Genomic DNA, 20,780 nt, shown 5'->3' with positions numbered 1-20,780 from the left:
TTACCTTAGTAATAACATTACGTGAATTAAACTTACAAAACAATCGATTATTATAAAAACAAAATCCTGTACGTAAGAGGAACGTTCATGAGATTTAAAAGTGTTATCCGGCAACATTTATCAGCTGGGCATAGTTTTCCAGTCACTTTTTGCTCAAATGAAATAAAATAAAACACTCAATATTGTAAAACAATAACTGTATTAATAGTTAATATATATTTCTTGAGTGTTTCATTTCCCATTTTCCAAAGTATTTTTTTCCCCGACGTTTTCCGATCCTTCTATGGACATTCCTTTACATGTCAAGGACAGGACCACTGATGTGACCGCACAGCTCAATGAGTTTGGTTGTTCTGATAAATCAAATCCAACTTAAAGCATGAAGCAAGAAGAGTAAGCCACATTGATTTACATTTAATTAAAAAGGTCATTAAAGGGATGAAAATTGGTCACCTCTACATTACCAGCTTTTCTTATAATAAAGTTGCATGTTATACTCAACTTTTTCACATTAAATTTAACCAATAAAATATAGCTTAATTTTTGTATTAATATTGAATCTAGTTATACTAACAAAATAAATATATAAGAAAAGAAACTGCAAATGTTTGTGTAATATTAAATATTTATTTTGTAGGGCGTTTTTAATTGGAGACGATTTTGTTCTGATTTTAATGTTCATAATACTGCATTATACTACTCTGTTGATAAGCATCTCCGAAGAAGAGGTCATACGAAGGTGAAAGTAGTCGTATACTTAGTGTCTGTAGGTTTGCATGAAAATATAACGTGTTACATGCTTAATTAATTAAAAGCTAAACTGTTAAGGTTAGTAATTTTGGTTTTGGGTTACAGCTAGGGTATTTTTTATATATATATTTTTTATTGGTTAAGTTTACAGCTAGTATTTTGTTTCTTCTTTTGAACCTTTACTTGAGATGTGGCTCCAAATGGACGCGTCTAGTTTATAATATTATGAATGCTTTACAAATGAGACAATTTATATGAGCCTGTGCCCGTATTCGTCTTTACACTGACAGTCACATTTTCTTTCTGGCACCGTCTCACGTCCGGTTTGGTATATTTTCCCTTCCTTCCATGCGTAATCTGGAATCGACTTTAAGTGGGTGCCAAAATAGAGCGCAAGATTGAATCTAGTATTAGTAGATACCAATAGCCCAGGGGGTGCTCACCAGTTAATATGTACTTTTGAGAGAGTGACATATGTAAAGTGAAGTTGTTTGCATTTGAAATATGCACAATGGAGAGAATGGTGGCATACCTCTATGCTACATTAATGTAATGTGGATGATATTTCTTTGGATATTGTACTTTTGGAAATTGTACAGGATTTAAACACACTGCTAACTAAAATGAATGCTCCCTTATGCTAAAAAAATGAGCCTGAATTAGTCTAAAGTACACTATCCATAGCAGTTATTAAAATAGGGAAAATTAATTTTGCCAGACTAGACAATACCAGCATCTGAAAGTGCAATGAATGAATTACCAAATATATAAAATATAAAAGAAAGTTATCGGCTCTTTTTTTAATACAATTTACCTCTGAAGTTCAGGAAGTGAAAAAAACCAAGTGGAGCTAGCACTTTTTTGAAAGGTGCACATCTGGAGTAAGGCCAAGTTGTATACTCTATAACCCATATTACACCCATTAATCATATACCAAAATAAAGGGAATTAAAGGTTCTTTGAATTATACCCAAGATATACAAGGTCTTTTTGAAATAGCCAGTATAACCAGTGAGGAAAGCCAAAGAAATTCTTTTTCTTTAAAATCCTAACCTATGCAAAATACAAAACTGTAGAGCGCCACCTCAATATGACAGTCTGAAAATGGACCAGAACAGATTTTCCAGGCATAAAATTTGTATTTAATTTTGACAAGAATAAATATAATGAAATATTTCAGTTTAAATAAGTTATGCAGAATAATCCAATAACAATCCATGTGTCTCTTTCATGTCATATTTTAAAAATATCTTGTCCCAAAATCAGGTCATGTAACTTTATACGCATTTACTGATATAAAATATAACATGCTGTTTTAAAATTTAGTACTAATTCAATCTTGTTGCTTGAATCAATGCACCTCAACTGTTATCAAGAAACTTCCTGACTAACATTATTGCTCGCTATGAACTTTTATAATGTTGGACATGTACTAAAAACTGCATCAAGAATAAAGCACTTCGAGTTACAGGCACTTGATTCCATGGCAAACTAATGTGTACACTCACCAATTAATTGGCGAGTGTACCCATTAGTTTACCCCAGAATCAAGTGCCTTTAATGTCGAGTGTAATCGTCACAATATAGGTTGGTACGACTTTATTTACCAACATGTCAAGTTTTCATTGTGACATCATCGCGTGCGACTTTCAATCCTGACTGTAGAGGATTACAACTTTAGGTTGATATCATCTAGAAATGTCCGGGCACTTTAACATTGATTTTGACCGCACGTACTTCTCAGGGCGTATAAATAATGAACTTCGAAAAGGAATATAGATGTATGAGGATCCAAATGAAATGAATAATTACCATTTAAAGGTATGTACAATCAAATTGCAACAAATCACACATTACAGAAATAGTCTGTTCTGATTGCCTCCATGACCTGAAGTTAGGGTTTGGGGATAATCCTACAATGTAATAGGTATCACATTATATTTTTATTTTGTTGCCTGCCTAAAATGGGAATAGAAAAAAGTATTTAAAAAAATAAATAATAAAGATTAGGATTGAATCAGTTTAAAAGAAAGTCTGAACATAAAAATATATATATATATATATACACACACACACACACACATATGCTTACAATATTTACATGCCAGACTGTTAGCATGAACCATAACTGTTTTGGCTCTAATAATAAAGTACAGCAAGCTGATGTCCAGATAGCAGTTTTATCATAATTTCAACATCTTATTCAAATTACACAATTTTACTACATGTCATATGCAGGGGTCAACATAATAATGGAAACCACCCCATGTCATTTGTGTTTTTGATTTTGTTATAATCATTTTCATTGTTAAAGTGAAACTCAATTATGGCATCTTTATTTAACGTGTTTTGGTAAAATTTGTGAGAAGTACAGGAAACTTATTCTAGGCAGAAAAAATCCTCCTGTTTAAGAGGGGGCACAGGGTTGTCGAGCCACCTATAGTATTCACATATAAATGTCACTCTCACATATTGCCTCCTTCTACACATGTTCATGCTGCTGCTCAACCAAAGCCTGTGAGAAAACTTGCCATTGGTAGGCCATTATAGAGCATATTACATGTATATGAAAAATGGCAGTAAACCTAAAATAAGGGACCCACCATTCCATCTTCAACAAGAGGTGATTGCAGTTTTCTTTCAAACCAGATTTTTTTCTTTTATCCTAAGATATTTTTTATTTATGAAGAATGTTGCTAGTTTCAAACTACATGCAACTGAAATGTGGGTGTTTCTTGGACAGACAATACTGAACGCAAGTACCATAAACAGCACATTATATGCCCACGCACACGTATGGGCACTGTAGTAGGCCATGGTTGACTCTTTAAAACTAGTGACCAGTTGGTCTTAATAACTTGGACTTTTGGCCAATGTATATGGTCTTGAAGTAAACTTACTCTGCAGAAACCATTATTGTTGTTTAGATTTACCATGACCTCATTGTGTTACACCAAGGAATATACAGGTCTCTGTACAAGCCGTCTGCTAAGTTATGTGAGGGAACATACTCTAGAACAAAACTTGTTCTGCAAAAGCCTTTTTTTCCTTCACAATAACTATGACCTTTTCAACCCCACCAAAATAGATTAAGACCCCACTTTTTTAAATTTCAATGAGTTTTCAGGGCAACTCCTCAAATTCAAGGATTTTTCATAATTGTATGAACAAGGTAGATGGTGGGGAACTTGTTAAACTGGAACAAATGGTTGAAGAGATTTCATAACATAATATGCTCTATTTTATGACAGGCATTAGAAAAGGGAGTCTACTGAAACACATGTTCATATAATCGCCTTAATGATCAGAGGTTAATAATTTTAACAAGTTCTAGATTACGTTGTCAATTAAATTTTGTAAAGTTAAATAAAAGAAACAATATTTCTATATATTTGTAAAGTTTTATTGTAAGGTTCATAATGTAAAGGAAATATTTGCATTGTGAGGACAATATTGCCCCCCACCCCACCCCAATATGCATGTTCAGGTTTGTTGTCAGTAAAGAAATGAGTACAGTAAAACCCGTTTTGTGAGACCACTGCTATGAAATACCACCTACCTTGAGAAACCAGGTTATCTTTGCATATATTTACTGGTTATATAGTGTTATTACCTGTCTTGAGAGACTATTATTTATGGGCAGAAGGGGTGGTCTTTCAAGGCAGGTTATACTGTACTATGAAGTTTGCCATATCTGAAAGCCTCATCATAAAATTAAAAAATGTGCTGATGGTCTGAGATTAGTATCATGAAACTGTTTTATTCAAATATAAATAGACCACTCTGGTTGCCTAGTGGTTGGACTGTGGAAGGTCGTGGGTTCGATCCCCGGCTGAGCCATATCAAAGACTTCTAAAAACGGTACTAACAGCTGCCTTGCTTGGCGCTCAGCATTAAGAGGTTAGTGTTAGGACTGGTCAGCCTTGTGTTAGGATAATGTGACTGGGTGGGACATCATGCTACATATCTGCAACATGATGCTCCAGTGCTAGACATCACTATAAACTGTCACACTGCAGACGTTGTTGAAATATGACTGAAAAATTGTTATAGCTACATTAAAAATCCAAATCACACACACACACTCAAATATAAATAAATTTAACACAGCAACTATCTAACTGTATTCTTTGGTCAGTGCATGTGCATGCTCTTGCACCATACAGAATGTTTCTATGTAGATGTTCCAGGATATGTAGTTTTACAATACAGACGAAATGAAATGAAGCTTAAGACCTTCAGTATGGCTGATGTTCTACAGGGTGTAAAGAATTTTCAGGAATTCAGTTTTAGACAATTTCTTCCTTTAAATGCTGACTACTGAAACCATATCTGATTTTTGTCAGTGATAAAAATAGTTTCAAATTAACTGGTGTGTTGGTTATATTGGAAGTCAAAATTTGCACTATTTTCATTTGGTAACTAAGTAGACACCATAAAGATGAAAACTTGATGTTAAAATGACATTCCAATTAAGATCAGTGGTTAAAACAAGCTTTTTAATTATACATCATAATAAGTCTTCTGGTGAAAACCTCTTGTCAATATTACTTTTTGTTCAGGAGATGCGGCATGAACAATATTCTAAAGATGCATGCTGTAGCAGCCATACTGGACATCAGACTGCTACCATTTTCATTTAGGACAATATGACATCATAAGAAGGCTTTACATGAAAACCCTATGTTGAAATGACCATTCATTCAGGAGGACTAGTGATAGTTTTAAGATGGCTGCTGTGGAAACCATAACTGACATCAGATAAGGAACATTTTAACTTAGGACTGAATAACAAGTCATATGGTAGAAAGCCCATATCAAAAATAGGTATCATAACAAGTCATATGACAGAAACCCCATGTCAATGTGCAAGTGGCAATACAAATGTTTCAAGATGAGTGCTATGGTGGCTGTATTGGATGTCCGAGCAACACCATTTTCATGTAGGACTAAGAAGACTGTGGGATAGATATTCCTGCAAAGTTTCATGGCAATCCTCCAAGTATTTTAGGAGTAGTGATAACAAACTTGTTCTAATGGATAGATGCATGGTGGATCAAACAAACACTGCATACTCTATGACCAGTGCAGCTAAAAATGAGACTATAACAAAACTGTCTGCTTGTTAAACCATTGCAAATGTGAAACTAAAACAAGAACAAAGCTTGTAATAAAAGGTTGGGGCACTGAAAAGGTCTCAATTCAGAAATATCATGGGATGAACAAAAGCACTAGAACTTTTTATTCAGTTTAGTAAATTCAGTAAGAAGACAAAGTTGTGAGAAATACTGAATAGAAACTTTTATTCCTTGTTGATGCTATGTGATTTTTTTCCACAGACTAGTTATGATTTCTTCTGGAATATTCCTCTTAGGCTCCCATGTAGCCTCCTTCATAGTATATCCCTCCCATTCAACTAGATACTGGTGAATGCCTCTTCTCTTTCTCTGTGCATGGATCGCTTTCACGCTATAGACTTCTGAAAAGCAAAATAAATTTACATAATTCACCTTATATACATATTCTGATGAGTTGTAACTTTAGTACCAGAATGTTTATATGGCTTTTCTGGACAAAAAGTTGCTAGTATTTTTTTTTATATTTTCTTCCATGTACCCCCCACCAGCATTGAGAATGACAATTACTGGTATTTTGCTGTCCATCAGTGTTTCACATTCAAGTACATAACTCAAAAACTGATGTTCTAAACCAAACCAAATTTAATATTTATATACCTTTTGTGGTTTCCAAAACTTGATTAAGATCTGGTGACTGTGGCCTTATTTTTCAATTATTAGTTTTTAATTTTCACTCTTAAAATAATGTAAACTTGCTTTAAAAAAATTACTAGCAGCAGACAAAAGACATTTTGAATGCTTATTTGTATTAATATATACATGACCTGGTTATTGCATTTGTTTTAAAATTAGGGTAGCTAGGTATTTTTTATTTTTATTTTAAACATTATTTATATTATAATGATTAGTAAATATATAATATACTAAGCAGTTCAAGTACTGGGCTCAACCCACTCAATTAGTCAATTAGATGTACCAAATAATTTCGGAATTTTTTTATTTTTTATTTTTATTTTTTTTACCATGGAGGGAAAATGTTCTAGGGTTGGCAATGAAAAACAGGGATAGTCTGTTGACTGGAAACACACATTTTCTCTTCTGATGCGAGGTTTCAGCCTCCTGGTTCCTTGTAAACATTTCCTAAACCCTTAGCATTACTGTTGACAAACTCACCATTCAAGTAGAGTGAGATTGCATAGCAAAGAAAAAATAGTATATTATATATAGTTGAAAATGATATTATATTTAACTTGACTGTATTAGGGGAAACATGCTCAATATTCATGACTTGGATAGTCCTTATCACTGATGTTGTTAATAATGAGACAAATTTATTTAAAGTATAACACTCGGGAGAAAGTATTAATTCCATCCTTACCCAAATTTGTATGCTCCAATTTTCTTTTCAAACACGCATCAGGAGATCCAGGATTTGCTTTTGCTTTTGTCCATTGTGAATTACTTTCTGTCTGTTCTACTTGGTTATCTGTAAGTCTTTTGATGGTTTCTATATATGTTTCTTGTGTACTGGTAGAGTCATGTATGGATTGTGGTGCTATGGAGGTGAACTGTGAAGTGGTTTGCACTGGTGGTGACATGGTATGTGATACTGATGGAATTTCAATGGGTGCTTTCTGTATGAAGTTGTGTCTGGTTGGTGTAATGATGTTCAGGCCTGGTAAATTGGTATGTGAGATTGGTGGAATTTCAATGGGTGCTGACTGTATGAAGTGTGTGGTTGGTGAAATGTTGTTCAGTGCTGGTAAAATGGTATGTGAGACAGCAGTGGTTTGAAATTCAGTCAAAACCAGACTGTTCGTAGGATCTTGGATCATGCCTGAATATTCACTGTCTGTGTGTACAGCTGTATCCATACTGAAAGGTGAGATGAGAAGTAGTGGATTAGACATTGTATTGCTACCATCCTAGATAACCGTTCACAAATGCCATTCTTTGCAATAAGTCAAATAAGATTTATCAAAAATAGTGAGAGGAAGCAAGTGTCAGCCATGACTTAAAGTCATGACATATTTTCCATATATGTGAATTTTCAAGAATATTTCACAAAGACAATGCTTTTTGGATTAAAAAAAGCATTTTCTAAAAAAATTCATCAATTTATTTTGAAGCTGTATATTTTACACAAAAGGAAATAGCACTATAAGAAAAAAGATTATCATACACTGACATATTGTGCTGTATCCATTGTTTTATGACAATTTCTTTACCTGGCCACAAAAACTGTACACAGTAAATCGAATCAAAAATTGTTTCAGAGTAAAGTCATTCACATATATACTAATTTGTTCCAAAACACTTTCAGCATGAAAACTTGGAAGAAAGATGTGTATTTATCCATTTCAAAGGAGACATAAATCTATCTGTTTCATAGATTCTGAATTTGTGATTGGTTGAACAATGTTGCATCAGCCAGTTGGCAAGCTTGATTGCTTGGGTGTGCCAGTATAAAGCTTGACTATCCATAGAAAATGTATGTATGAAGCAACACAAATGGTATAACCATTGCAATGTTTGAGGTTTTATGACCCAGATTATATCTTGTTATATTAACATCATTCATTTATCAGGGCTGTTCAATTCAAGCATATGGGAGGGGGTCAAGTGGTCTAATGGGCTTGCCTTTACATATCACTGACATGATGACATCTCACATATGTCAGCATGGGTTTCAGTCTTGGTTAGGCAAAAGTGAGTATGTAAGAAATTTTGCCATTCACGTTCTGTTGGTGTTATTGGTTCTTCAAAGGATTTTTCTGGGGTTCTCCCCATACAATATATACTGGCTGTCATGTAAAGTTTTATCAAGTGCAAAAAGTTGTGTTAAATCCCCAAAACCAAAGCAAACTAAATGTACAAGTGTAGCAAGGAAAGGTACTTTCTGAAGTAACTGATTCTAGGATACTCTGGTGAATCAGAGAGTTCATATGAAAATGATAATAAATTCTAAATTGCAATTATGGTTGATCACTCTACAGCAAAAATGCTTTCCCTTTATTATAATAAACAGAAAGACAGACAGATAGATAGACAGACAGACAGACAGACAGGTAGATAGATAGATAGATAGTCTAACATACAGGTGAATCTTGAATTGCAATTATTTATGTAAGTTTGGTTTTTAAAAAGGTACAGTAGAACCTGTCTTGAAAGACCACCCCTTCTACCAAAAAATAATGGTCTCTCAAGACAGGTGGTCTCTCATAACAGGTCATAACTTTATGTAATCAATAAATCTGTGCATGAAGATCCTGGTCTCTCAAAACAGGTGGTCTCTCATAGCAGTGGTCTCTCAAGACAGGTTTTACTGTATATGATAAATTTATACCAGAAAAAAGATATGAAGAAAATCATGACAATCTGACCTTGGTAAAACCTGCAGGGAAGATGACATTATATTGACAGTAAAAACAGACAAGACAATATTTCTAACCCAAAAATAACTTTTTGGGTTGTTTCAAAGAAAAGATCTTACTTTTGCACTTTAATTTCCTGACATTTAAGAAAGGCTTTCAGTCTCCTTTCTCCATAATGGGAGGGAAGCTGAAGTGGCAACACATCCTCTGGCAGCCCCTCAATCCTTATCTGCCCTGCAGCTACCTTCTTATAGGGAAATTTCTGGTGCTTCCCTACTGCTTTAGCTGCAAGTAAAACATAATAGACTTGTGATCCATATTGACATAAAAACGTAACTGTTAATTTCATGTATACATATATATTTACATCTATACATGTTTTTTTACATACATGTGCATGGTCCTCCTGCTATTGAAAGTCACCCAATTTTGATGACAAGGTATCCTCATAATAGCAGTTGGTCATTCATGGGGACAAAGAGTGACCTTAATAGGCTCTACATTTGTACAAAATTTTGTCACACTTGTCTTAAAGAAAGTGAACCCCATTTAGTCGATTTTATATAAACCTGTAGAGTTCGCTTACACATCACTTCTATTTCCATTACTAAATATATGGAACTTTGGAGCTTCAATAAATAGAAGATACCGAAGGTCATTAAGGCTTTGAAGAAGTATAGATGTAGTGGAAGTATGAATATGGCTCATGTTAAAACCAGTGACACTATATAACACTAGGATGGAAAACTTCAGAGAGCTGCCATATACCATCCATTCCAAATTTATATGCAAATTAGGAACACTGTGGTCATTTGAGCAATAACCTCGAAGGTATAGCAGAAGTGAATTTACCATAATGCTATAAAACTTGCTGTGCTTATGTAGGTGACAGACTGAAGTTACCTGTAAAAGTGTTCATCAGCTCAATTCGCAAACATCTTTCAGTTGATGCCACTAAAACACTTGTGTGCTCATTAGTACTTTCAAGACTGGACTATTGTAACTCAATTCTGTCTGGTTCATCTCAATATCTGCTCCAGAAAATTCAAAAAGTTCAAAACACAGCTGCTCGGATCATACTTAGAGTACCACAATCAGAGCACACCTCCCCGCTGTTCTGTACCCTACAATGGCTATTCAATCGATCCAGAATCAAACACAAAATTTGTTCTCTGTGCTACGTTTCACTGTTGGACTCTAGTCCAACATACCTATCCAATCTCACACCAGCAAGATACTTACGCTCCTCTTCTGACAATCGTATACTCATTATTCCCACTATGAAAACAAAGTCATATGGACAGCGTTCTTTTGTATACCAGGGCCCAGCAATGAATGAATTGCCTACTGAACTTAATCACAAAGACAGTGATCACATTCAAAAGGGCTCTCAAAACTCACTTATTTCAACTGCAAGAACAAACTTAAAGACCTAATAATGTATCCTACCTCTCACCATGTTTTTTTTTAATGTTTTCTAATTTCATGGTGTTTGTTTTTGTAATCATATCATTATATGTTTTTTATCTTATAGGTGTTGTCTAATGTTGTAAAGCGCTTAGAGCTTCTAAAGATTAGGCGTTATACAAAGTCTACTACCTTTCTATCTGAAGCAGAATTTAACATTTTTCTAATAACGGTATAAAAGCCCATCAACTGTTCCATTCCATTATGATATATATTTGCTAGTTTATGATAAATAGTTACAAAAGAAAATGCTAGTAAAAATATTTGATTTTGACACTCTTATATTCCCAAAGAGTTTCAGTTTTAAATTGTAAAACTGTGCAAATGAAATCAATTTCATAGCAATGCACTTTTCAATCAAATGAAAATTTGTAGAAGTGGTATGCAAAAGTTATGGTGCACGTTTTCCACACAAATGTAAAATTCATATTTCCTCCTAGTTTTCCAAATACTTGGTACATGTCCAGATAAGTGACACAGATGCACTATCGTATCTTTTGCAAATAAAAGGATATCATTATTTGTAAGTTTAATAATGAAGTAAAAAAGCAACATGGTTTTAAAAAAATTGTACTGTGAATGATGTTTCTTTGGACCCTTCAACAAATCCACCTTCCTTATCATGTTTTAGTGCACTGGGAACCTCATTTACATAAAAAAATTAATAGGTGTTATTTTGTGGCTAAAACAAAACATTTCCAGTCGCTGTGTATCAGTCTCAGAAATATATCACTTACTGTTAATGAAAAGAAAACTCTGCAGAAAAATATTGCTGCTTATATTCACCCCAAAAATGACATGAATGACAGATATAAATCATCCAGGGTATGATTTTGACAATATTGTAAAATCATCGATATGCCAATAATAATCAATTTTATTTAAGTATTTGTGAATTCTACAGGGCACTACAGTAAAAATAAACTTATCAAAGTGTGCAGAAAAGTAAGTATGTAGACTTGCAAAATAAGTCAGCAAAATCTGTTTTCATTTTCCTTGAAATGGACTTACGAAAATGAACCAATAAAAGGAAGAAAAACAAAAATAACAAAAGGTGAAACTTCCATTTGATTAGTGATATTTGAGTATGAGTACCTAAAGTGTGTGATAATTTGTTGCTACAACCGTTCAAACTACAGTCTTAAGCTACATGCATTTAGGAACAATACATGTGCCAACTATTTTTTGAAAAAGCCCACATTACAACCCCATTTATTTCCTTAGGATCAACTTGTAAGGTATTTAACACTGTTTACTAATTTACATATTTATTCTGAATTGGTGGTATGTTTTCACATATGATGCTAGTGCTAATATTAGTAACCCCACTTCGAGGATGCTGAGCTATGACATCATAGCTTATATGCTGCATGCCTATTGTTTCCATTTCTTCTGTTTAATTTAATGATGGTACTTCACATTCATATATGGTACAGTGTAATGGTAAGCGTTTGTTCTTATAAGCTTATTTGGTGGAAATGTAGATTCTATTTAAGCTGAGATAACTACACAGCACTCCCAGTGATTGAAAGTAAATGTGAACAATTTTATTATTTGTATTTTTGGTGGATTTTAAATAATGTTGTGGGGATACATTTTTAAGACAAAAATTAATATGTATAGTGTTTAAACATAACATTCTATTTACTAAAAAATATTTTCTTTGTGTGTGATATTATAAATAGCCAAGAATTCAATCCTGATATTATTAAAATAATGACCATTTACTTTTCATTGTTCTTTCATCCTTTCAAAACAGAGGGACACTCAAATTTATGTCAGGGACTTTCAGATATAGCCAGCTGACTAGTCAGTTCCACAATCCAAAAGTTAAGAGCCAAGGACTCATCATTCGGATATTCTGCTGAGAGCCCTGATAAGGCCTATATGCTCTACAACAAATATGGCACATATTGCGCATTCGGATCAAACACTGCTTCTATAGTATTGCAAATATTTGTACTTACACATATGAATTACAGATCAAAGTGTTTTGAATAGTATTAGAACTCCTAATATTATCCAAATATAACACACTGAAAGTTATCATTATTTCATTTTTTAACAAACCCTGTACGAAACAATATCTAACAATGCAATATTAGTATTTTAATTATAATATATAACTATAGTTTCTAAAATGCCACATTGTATCAGGAATATCTGTTGTGGACAAATATTCACTGATCAGTGAGATTACTTTATTAGCCAAAAGAAAATCTGAAAGCTCAGTAAGCAATTACTTACAGTATAAATTATTCAAGTGGTCTTGCACCTGTCCACGCAATTCCTTCACATCCATCTTGTTGTCAGTGTCTGTAAAATTAAATATATAAATAATCAAGAAAATACAACATTTATAACACAGACATAACAACAGGATGCAATAAGACAGCTTACTTTTTGAAGCTAAGTTACCAAAACACATACTAATCCTTCTGCATCTATTTAGTCATTATATTTTCCCAACTGTTTAAATGCTCTATAGTCACAAAGCACAAGACAAAACAGGTATGAAAGTGTATCTCTTGCTCTTATAAAAAACAATATATGAACAAATTCCCTAGAGTTTGTACAACAGACATTACATTATTCCCTCACATCACAGAACCAGTACATCTGACTATCAATGAAAGTATGTGCACCTAGGCCAGAGAAAGAACATTGTAATAGAAACAACTAACTTTATTTATCCTACAAAGGGTGTTGTGGACCTGATCAAATACAATTTAACTAGCAGAAATGGCAATCAATAAAGTTTTCCATATTACTGAGTAAGAGAATTTATTAATTAATTATTAACTTTTATAAATAATAGAGTGCAATATATTACTGTTGCTAGGTGAAATACCACACTGTACTTTTTATGGAAAAAAAGACTTGTAACATTAATCAGTTTTAGATGGAACCAATGAGTTATGGAAGGATACTACTAACACAGCAACAAATCTAAAACTAAACAAGGCATATTTTCGTTATCATTACATTATTGTCTTCATTGGCATCACAACTTTTTTTAGACCTCCTTTGAATGCTTTAATATGAAATTTTACACAAATATATAGTGACCATGTTGCCTTTAGGAAGAAATTTCTGGCAAAGAGCCATTCAAATTTCAATATATATATATATATATATATATATATATATATATATATATATATATATATACACACACACACACACTCACTGTAATGTATTGGAAAAGAACTTTTGGGGGCTTCATCGGATATCACACTCCCTCAAATTAGAATAACATACATTAAAATTATAATACTCAGCATTTAAAACAAATTACACCACCCTGTCTCAAATTAAGTAATAATATATCTACTCCTGAATACAAGTTTTTGTGGGTCTTGCATCATGCAGAAGGCAAAAAAATGGCATGTCATGCTTGAACTATATTTTTTCACACACACACACAAAACCAATAACATCACAATGGAGGATTTGCTACCCATGAATAAATAAAATTACTTGATGTAATCAATTTTTAGTGTGACAGTTAAACTTACCTTTAGAGCAATAGGAAAGCATTTCCAATTGGATGTGAGGCCTTTCTTTGAAATACTGCAATACCTGTCCAGCACCAAGTTCAATTTGTTCAGCATCAATATAACCTAGGCAGGCAAGTGAGACACCAACTTTGTGCAGCTCTTGAACCTATAATTTAAGTGAATTTAATTTGTACAGCCCAGATTAAAATGTAATATCATGAAATAGGATGCAAATATAATATAAATGTTTATTCAGCTTGCCTTCATATATAAGAGATTTATTTATGTGACTGTAATGTCAACTGTCACTCAGTGAATTGTTTTCATCACATCTGATCCTATCTTCAATCATAGTTTTAAATTTTTTCAAAAGCATTGATATATATAGATGTGACTATATCAACTACATTGATAAATATGATTAGCTATTCAATAACAGAAAACATTAGGGTAAAATGGGACTTTGGAGTGCCAATTACTAAACATCATCCAAAACATTAAACTTTTTTTCACTGAAAACTTAAAACACGCAGTACGGTCTGGATTACATCTGATGTGCCCCTCCCCTCCCCATTCGTTAATTCTTAAAAATAACCTTTACCATAACATAGTAAAGGTTTCAATATACTGTATATCTGGTATTAATGGGTTGCAGGTTAACTTGTTTTTGTAATATTATAGGAAAACTAGTATGGTTTGGCATGGCAATGAACATGCTTTTTATTAAGCCCACACCCACCCTGACACTACTACATACGCAGTAGTTCTTCAGGTTATTAGTGCATGGTTACAATTTTCTTCAATAAAATGAAAATGTCATTGTAAATGAAACCTGGGTATATCTCAACTCTGACCACCTCTTAGATACCCCCAAGTAAGGGGCCTAAAAACTATCCATCATGCAAACAGTTACCGCACTAGCAATCTATGTACAAAGTTATAAAGTTTGAAGAAAAATTAAACAATGAAAAAAGGTGAATACAATACTTTTTGCATTGTACTTACAAGATCAGACAACTTTTTAAGCAGAAAGTATCTGGCTTACTTGGGCTCTTCATAAACAGCTCTTTAGGTACCTGGCGTGCCTCATGAACATAACGTTTTTTTTTTCTTGTGGAAGCAATTTCCACCCAGCTGCCCAGCAATACTTGAAAATTTATCTGTAAATCAATAAAATCATACAAGATGCATCTAGCAAGAATATATACATATGTTACTAAAAGATATAAATTAAGGAAATGTAATTGGGTGTTAAAAGTGTGTTAGTGCATATGTGTGTATAAAAAAGTTGTGCATATAAATCAAAATATCTGTGATTTCATGTGAAATGAAAAAAACAAGTTTTTGTATACAGTTGAGTGTTTTCAATCAAGGAGCTATGTTTGACTATTTGTGCTGATAGAATAATCTACTTCACAGCTGAAGTAGCACGAAGTAATTTCTACCAAAGGTAGTGCTGATTCAGAACAAGTTAAATACCAAACACACAAGTGACTGAAAATATAATTGGAGAACATCATTAAAGTGTTAAAGATAAAACAGTTATTGGGTTAACAGATGTCAATATACATGCTAAAATGATTTTAGAAAAAATGCAGTGCATGACTGGAGGAGTCTAGAACTATTAACAGTTGTAACATTCATTGGAAAAATGTAATAGCTTGATAATGTCAATAAAAGAGAGATTGAGAAAACATTTAAGAATTAGCAGATTAGAAGATTCAGAGCATTATTCCTATAGGAAAGGTGAAGGGAAAACCTACGTCTTTTTTTCTGGTATAGTGATTGTGACCTTATATATATATAAGTTTGTAACCCCTGCAAAAGTATTTCCCATTTTAAAATGAATTACTGCTGACATATGTTACATGTGTCAGTTTATCACTATATTTTTCACTTTTGGCAAATATTTCTATTTTGTTTCACTAAGTGTGAATTAAACCCTTTATGTCAGAATACAGTAAACACATTTCATTTAATCAGTGTTTATGGAAAAAAATCCAAACTTTATATTCTAGCCCATTACTAATGTGCTCAAAATTTAATCAGAGCTTCAGTTATGTTTGATGCAAAGAAATGGACCAAAAATGCATTAAAAGTTTTTTTACGAATAAAATTTACACAAAACAATTTCATTTTAAGCAATTAAAGTGTTGACAATTAACAAGGCAAAAAAAATACAACTGTACCTTTGTTTTTTTTAACAAACAGGTTATATCCAGAGACACCTTTGCTGTAGAAACCTTTTGAGCAAGAGTAATGTCTGTTATTCTTCTTCCTAGAAGTGTTTCCAATCCAGTCCTGAATTGTAAAATATTTTGATTTTTATACTTATGCAATCCAAAGAGATGATATATTGGCAATTACAAAACTTAAGCACTTAGATATTAGCTAGCAACATGACTTAATTTTGCTAAGTATGGGAATGACAACATTTATTTCAAAAGTAACAATAACCATTTGTAGCTTTTAACAAGGTATGATAAATTCTATGCATTGACCAAACTGAGAAAAGTGATGTTTTATTTTCCTTATAGAGGGTCCTGGAATGCTGATTGGTCAAAGATCATTAATATCGCACCTCTGTCATTGTCAGTTTGATTCATGCCAGTCAAAATGGGCATGTGAGAAATCTTGCCACTAGCATCCCATGGTTCAGGGGTTCTTCCTCCACCAAATATAATAGCCACTATATACAGTCTATCATGTTCTGAAAAAATGTTCTTAAACCACAAAACAAAAAACACTCTTTTCTTTATAAATGTTTCCCCACTCTTACATCAAGTTAAATGACGGGTAATCATGTGATGTTAAATGATTGAGTTATAATGAGCAAGACAATCTAAAATGTTTACAGCATTTTAATGCCTTATGATCACCTATAAGTACTGATATTATTAATCAAGACAGTTGTATGAGGCAACTTCATTTTCACTTAAATTTTTAAGGTTTGCAGTAACAGTGATAAAATTAATGCAAGTGATACTCATTAATTTATAAGAAATATAAACATCAACAACACTTTTGATTGAAAATTCTAAATGTTAAATTTTGGAAAAAATGTAGTAACTGCTTTGTTATAATGAACTATCACCACAGTAATGACAAAATACTTTTACCTTCACCACCTTTTCATTCAATCCTGATTCTGACACAGCCTCCAATATCAAAAGGTTACATTTCTTCGCCTTGCTTGTCATCCACCTATGCCATAGGGATTCAAGGATGACAAGCTGTTCTGTTGAAATTGCTGTCCGCTCTGAACTCTGTTGAATAATAATATCAACAAATCAAAATATAGTAATACTAATAATGATAATATCAACAAATCAAAATATAGTAATACTAATAATGATAATATCAACAAATCAAAATATAGTAATACTAATAATGATAATATCAACAAATCAAAATATAGTAATACTAATAATGATAATATCAACAAATCAAAATATAGTAATACTAATAATGATAATATCAATAACAGAGAATGTGGGTTAAGAATAATAACTATAATAAAACAAATGCCAAAATTCTACATGCATACTGGAGCCACATTGCATGTCATTTTGAATTGACTGATCATTTAAGAACTTACTCCTTAAACATATCATTATAAATTTTAAAACAATTGTGACTCATTTGTTTATAAATTTGGGCATGTTTGCAAAATACAAAAGAAAAAGAAAAATTTTGGTAAAACTTGTGGTTTTAGGTCATCAAGTATTTCAGTTTCCATACAGGAACAATGGCTCTCTGAAATTTAACAGTAGCAAGGTTTGCATCACAAAATGATCTGTTTAGAAGTCAAAAAACTGCTTTGGTCTACAATAAATAGAAACTTCATGAATATCTATTGAATCATTCCTGCCATGTGTTTCTTTTTTAAAACTAGTCTAAAGTAATAACAAGCATGTATACACTAAGAAACAGAATTGCAGTAACAGAATATACAGCATTTAAAGTTATAAGGTACAACTAATGGACATAATTTAAAGTTCTAAGGTGTAGAATCAAAATATCCTGTAAACAGCTTCAACCTACACCTTTTCCCACTGCTGCTTCCAATAGTTGAAAACCTTCTCAGACTGTTGGAAACCTGGATTTCTATTTAAAAGCAGCAGCAGGAACAAAAAAACAACAACAACAATGAAAGAGTCCTTCCAAGGAGCTGACACACCAGGACCAAACAAATTTCCATGAATTCATATTAAAGACATTTCTTGTTTCTACCTGCTAAGTGTTAATCTGATAATCTTGACTGATAACTAGGTTTTCAAATCAACCAGTGTCATGGCCATATTTGTTCCTGCTGAAAGCACAGTCCAAGTTTCATGATTACATTAATTCAAACTGCGATGGCTCTGGTGGCCTGGTGGTTAGAGCAGCTGTCTTGGATGCAGGAGGTCGCAGGTTCGAACCCCAGCTGCGTCATACCAAAGACTTATTAAAATGGTACTAACAGTTGCCTCACTAGGCGCTCAGCATGAAGAGGTTAGTGTTAGGGCTGGTCGGCCTGGTGTAAGGATGTGACTGGGTGGGACATCATGCTACATGTCTGCGGCATGATGACCTGGTACTAGACATCACTATAAACTGCTGCACTGTATATTGTAGCGATATGACTGAAAAATTGTTAAAGCTATACTAAAACTTCAAATCACACACACTGCTTTCAATGATAGGAAATTAATTTGGCAACCATCATGGATGTAAGAATGGTACCATTTTCATTTAGTACCAACTTAATATCGTAAGAGTCTTCTGCTGAAACCCCATGTTGATCTGAATTTTCTTTTATGAGGAATACAGTAGTGACAAGTTTTTCCAGATGGCTGCCATGATGGTCATAGTTAATATCAGACTGGCACTATAAAAGAGATAGTATTATAAATAGGGTCCTATGTCAGAACTTTTTATCCTTCAGGTTATTCCTTTTTTTCAACATTAAGCCTGCGTCTGCCACTTTTGTTTGGCGTTCTCATTAATCGGAACATAAGTTCATTTGCGGTGATAAATGCACCAAACGTTGAGTACTGCTGCAGTATGAATGAAATTGAAGAAGTAAGTACAATGAAACTTTCTGGCTTTTTTGGGAATGTTTTCAAAGTAGTAACGTGGTAATAGGATGTACGACGAGTTTTATGGCAATCCTGCAAGTAATTCGTAGTAATTCGTAGTAGAAGTATTAAAAAACTTTAACTCATGAATGGACAAAGAACTATGAATACCTGACCATGCCATAAGCATTTTTGCTCTATGGCTACTGCATTTATCGTGCTTAAGAAAAAGAAGCCTGACTGACCATCATCATCATCATCCGTTTTAGTTCAAATCTGCATCATGTTTTGCATGACCATTAATTAAGGGACTACTGTAACATGCTATTATTATAAAACATTTACATCATTTAAATTTTACAACTGAACAAGCATTAATTAATCTTATGCTTTCACTGTAAAAACGAAAGAAAGCATTAAATTTTATTGTGTATCTACTTACCATTGGTATCTTGCGATGTTTCAAACTTGACGAAAAATGGCCGATTGTTAGAATCTCCTTTCACTGAAGAGTATTTTGTTGAAGAGGCTGGCTGACACAGTTTGCCTCGATTTGAATGTCAGTTATAAGAGAGTCTGACACAATCGCTTGCGGGAGAATGGTATACCGTGTCAAGTGATAAAGAGACTAACACAGGAGATATATTTCCTATTGAAGAGAGTGACTCCAGTCGTATGGGGTGAAATATACGAGTATCCCTTAACACTGGGAACTATTTTAACTCCGCCACCTTAGGCTAGTCAATGTACGCCTTCCAGGCACATTTCACCAATATAACTGCACCATATTTTCCCCCATGGTGACATAAACAGTATCTGCCAAGTCCCTTATTTATTCCCTTGTGTAATTTACCGGTTTCCTACTGTAAATACTGCCACTGCAGTCACACCACCAATGTACACCACTAGATTTTAATATGGACTATCTTGCAACAAGGACATTCATTCCGTTTTAGCCTGAATTCACTACTAGTGAACTATGGCATCATGGAAATTCACTAACCCTTCACTCCATGACGTTTGCTTCAAATAATTGGCTAATTATTTCGGGCAAAGAATATTTCCATTGGGCCGAATTCCAATAATCACACAAGTAATCTCATAAATCTAAGAATTCCTTAAAACGGGCCACTATAACCAAATGCGCATACTCCATATTTATTACACTAATAATCCTCTTGAACATAATGCTAAATAATATTACCTCTATCAGTTTTGTAGACAGAGCTCGGGTTTGCAAGCTTAAAGCTCTCCAGTTTAGCCTTCCTATCAGGACATGTAAGAGGATCCAAAAAAGGGGATATGACAAAAGGATGGTCAAAGAGAGTTGCATCACAAAATAACAAACCCCCCAAAAAATTGTTGATTAATTGATTTAAAATATTACACAAAATATAGCTCAATGCTTTAAGAATGACGCTACTTTATAGAGTAAGTTTTGTTGATGATAATATGGAAATGAGCATCATTCAATAAAACAGAGACAGTTAAAACAGGGTAGACAGTACAGCATGAGGAATGAATGAATTAATAATTCAATATGAATAAATA

General features: G+C 33.3%; 1 protein-coding gene across 4 annotated transcripts; it reads right to left on the bottom strand.

Moving 5' to 3' along the window:
- Positions 1–5,959: 5,959 nt before the first annotated feature.
- Positions 5,960–20,486, bottom strand: LOC149805084 (uncharacterized). 4 transcript variants are annotated; one of them, XM_089947215.1, is made up of 9 exons: positions 20,434–20,486; positions 17,289–17,435; positions 16,359–16,470; positions 15,175–15,329; positions 14,188–14,335; positions 12,917–12,985; positions 9,322–9,487; positions 7,207–7,703; positions 5,960–6,229 (listed from the first exon to the last, which is right to left on the bottom strand). In XM_089947215.1, exons 5-9 carry the CDS (start codon positions 14,207–14,209, stop codon positions 6,069–6,071), a joined length of 915 nt encoding a protein of 304 aa, XP_089803341.1. In that variant the 5' UTR covers positions 14,210–14,335; positions 15,175–15,329; positions 16,359–16,470; positions 17,289–17,435; positions 20,434–20,486; the 3' UTR covers positions 5,960–6,068. The 4 variants fall into 4 exon arrangements, with proteins under 4 accessions (XP_089803341.1, XP_089803349.1, XP_089803338.1 ...); XM_089947223.1 differs by lacking the exon at positions 20,434–20,486 and adding an exon at positions 19,672–19,945 and having other exon boundaries at positions 15,215–15,329; XM_089947212.1 differs by lacking the exon at positions 20,434–20,486 and adding an exon at positions 19,672–19,944.
- Positions 20,487–20,780: the final 294 nt, after the last annotated feature.

This window comes from Sinohyriopsis cumingii, chromosome 2 (assembly GCF_028554795.1).
Source record: "Sinohyriopsis cumingii isolate HCF-2022 chromosome 2, ASM2855479v2, whole genome shotgun sequence".
Classification (NCBI taxonomy): Eukaryota; Metazoa; Mollusca; class Bivalvia; order Unionida; family Unionidae; genus Sinohyriopsis; species Sinohyriopsis cumingii.
Note: the sequence above shows the minus strand (reverse complement) of the source record. Positions and strands in the feature narration are given on the sequence as shown.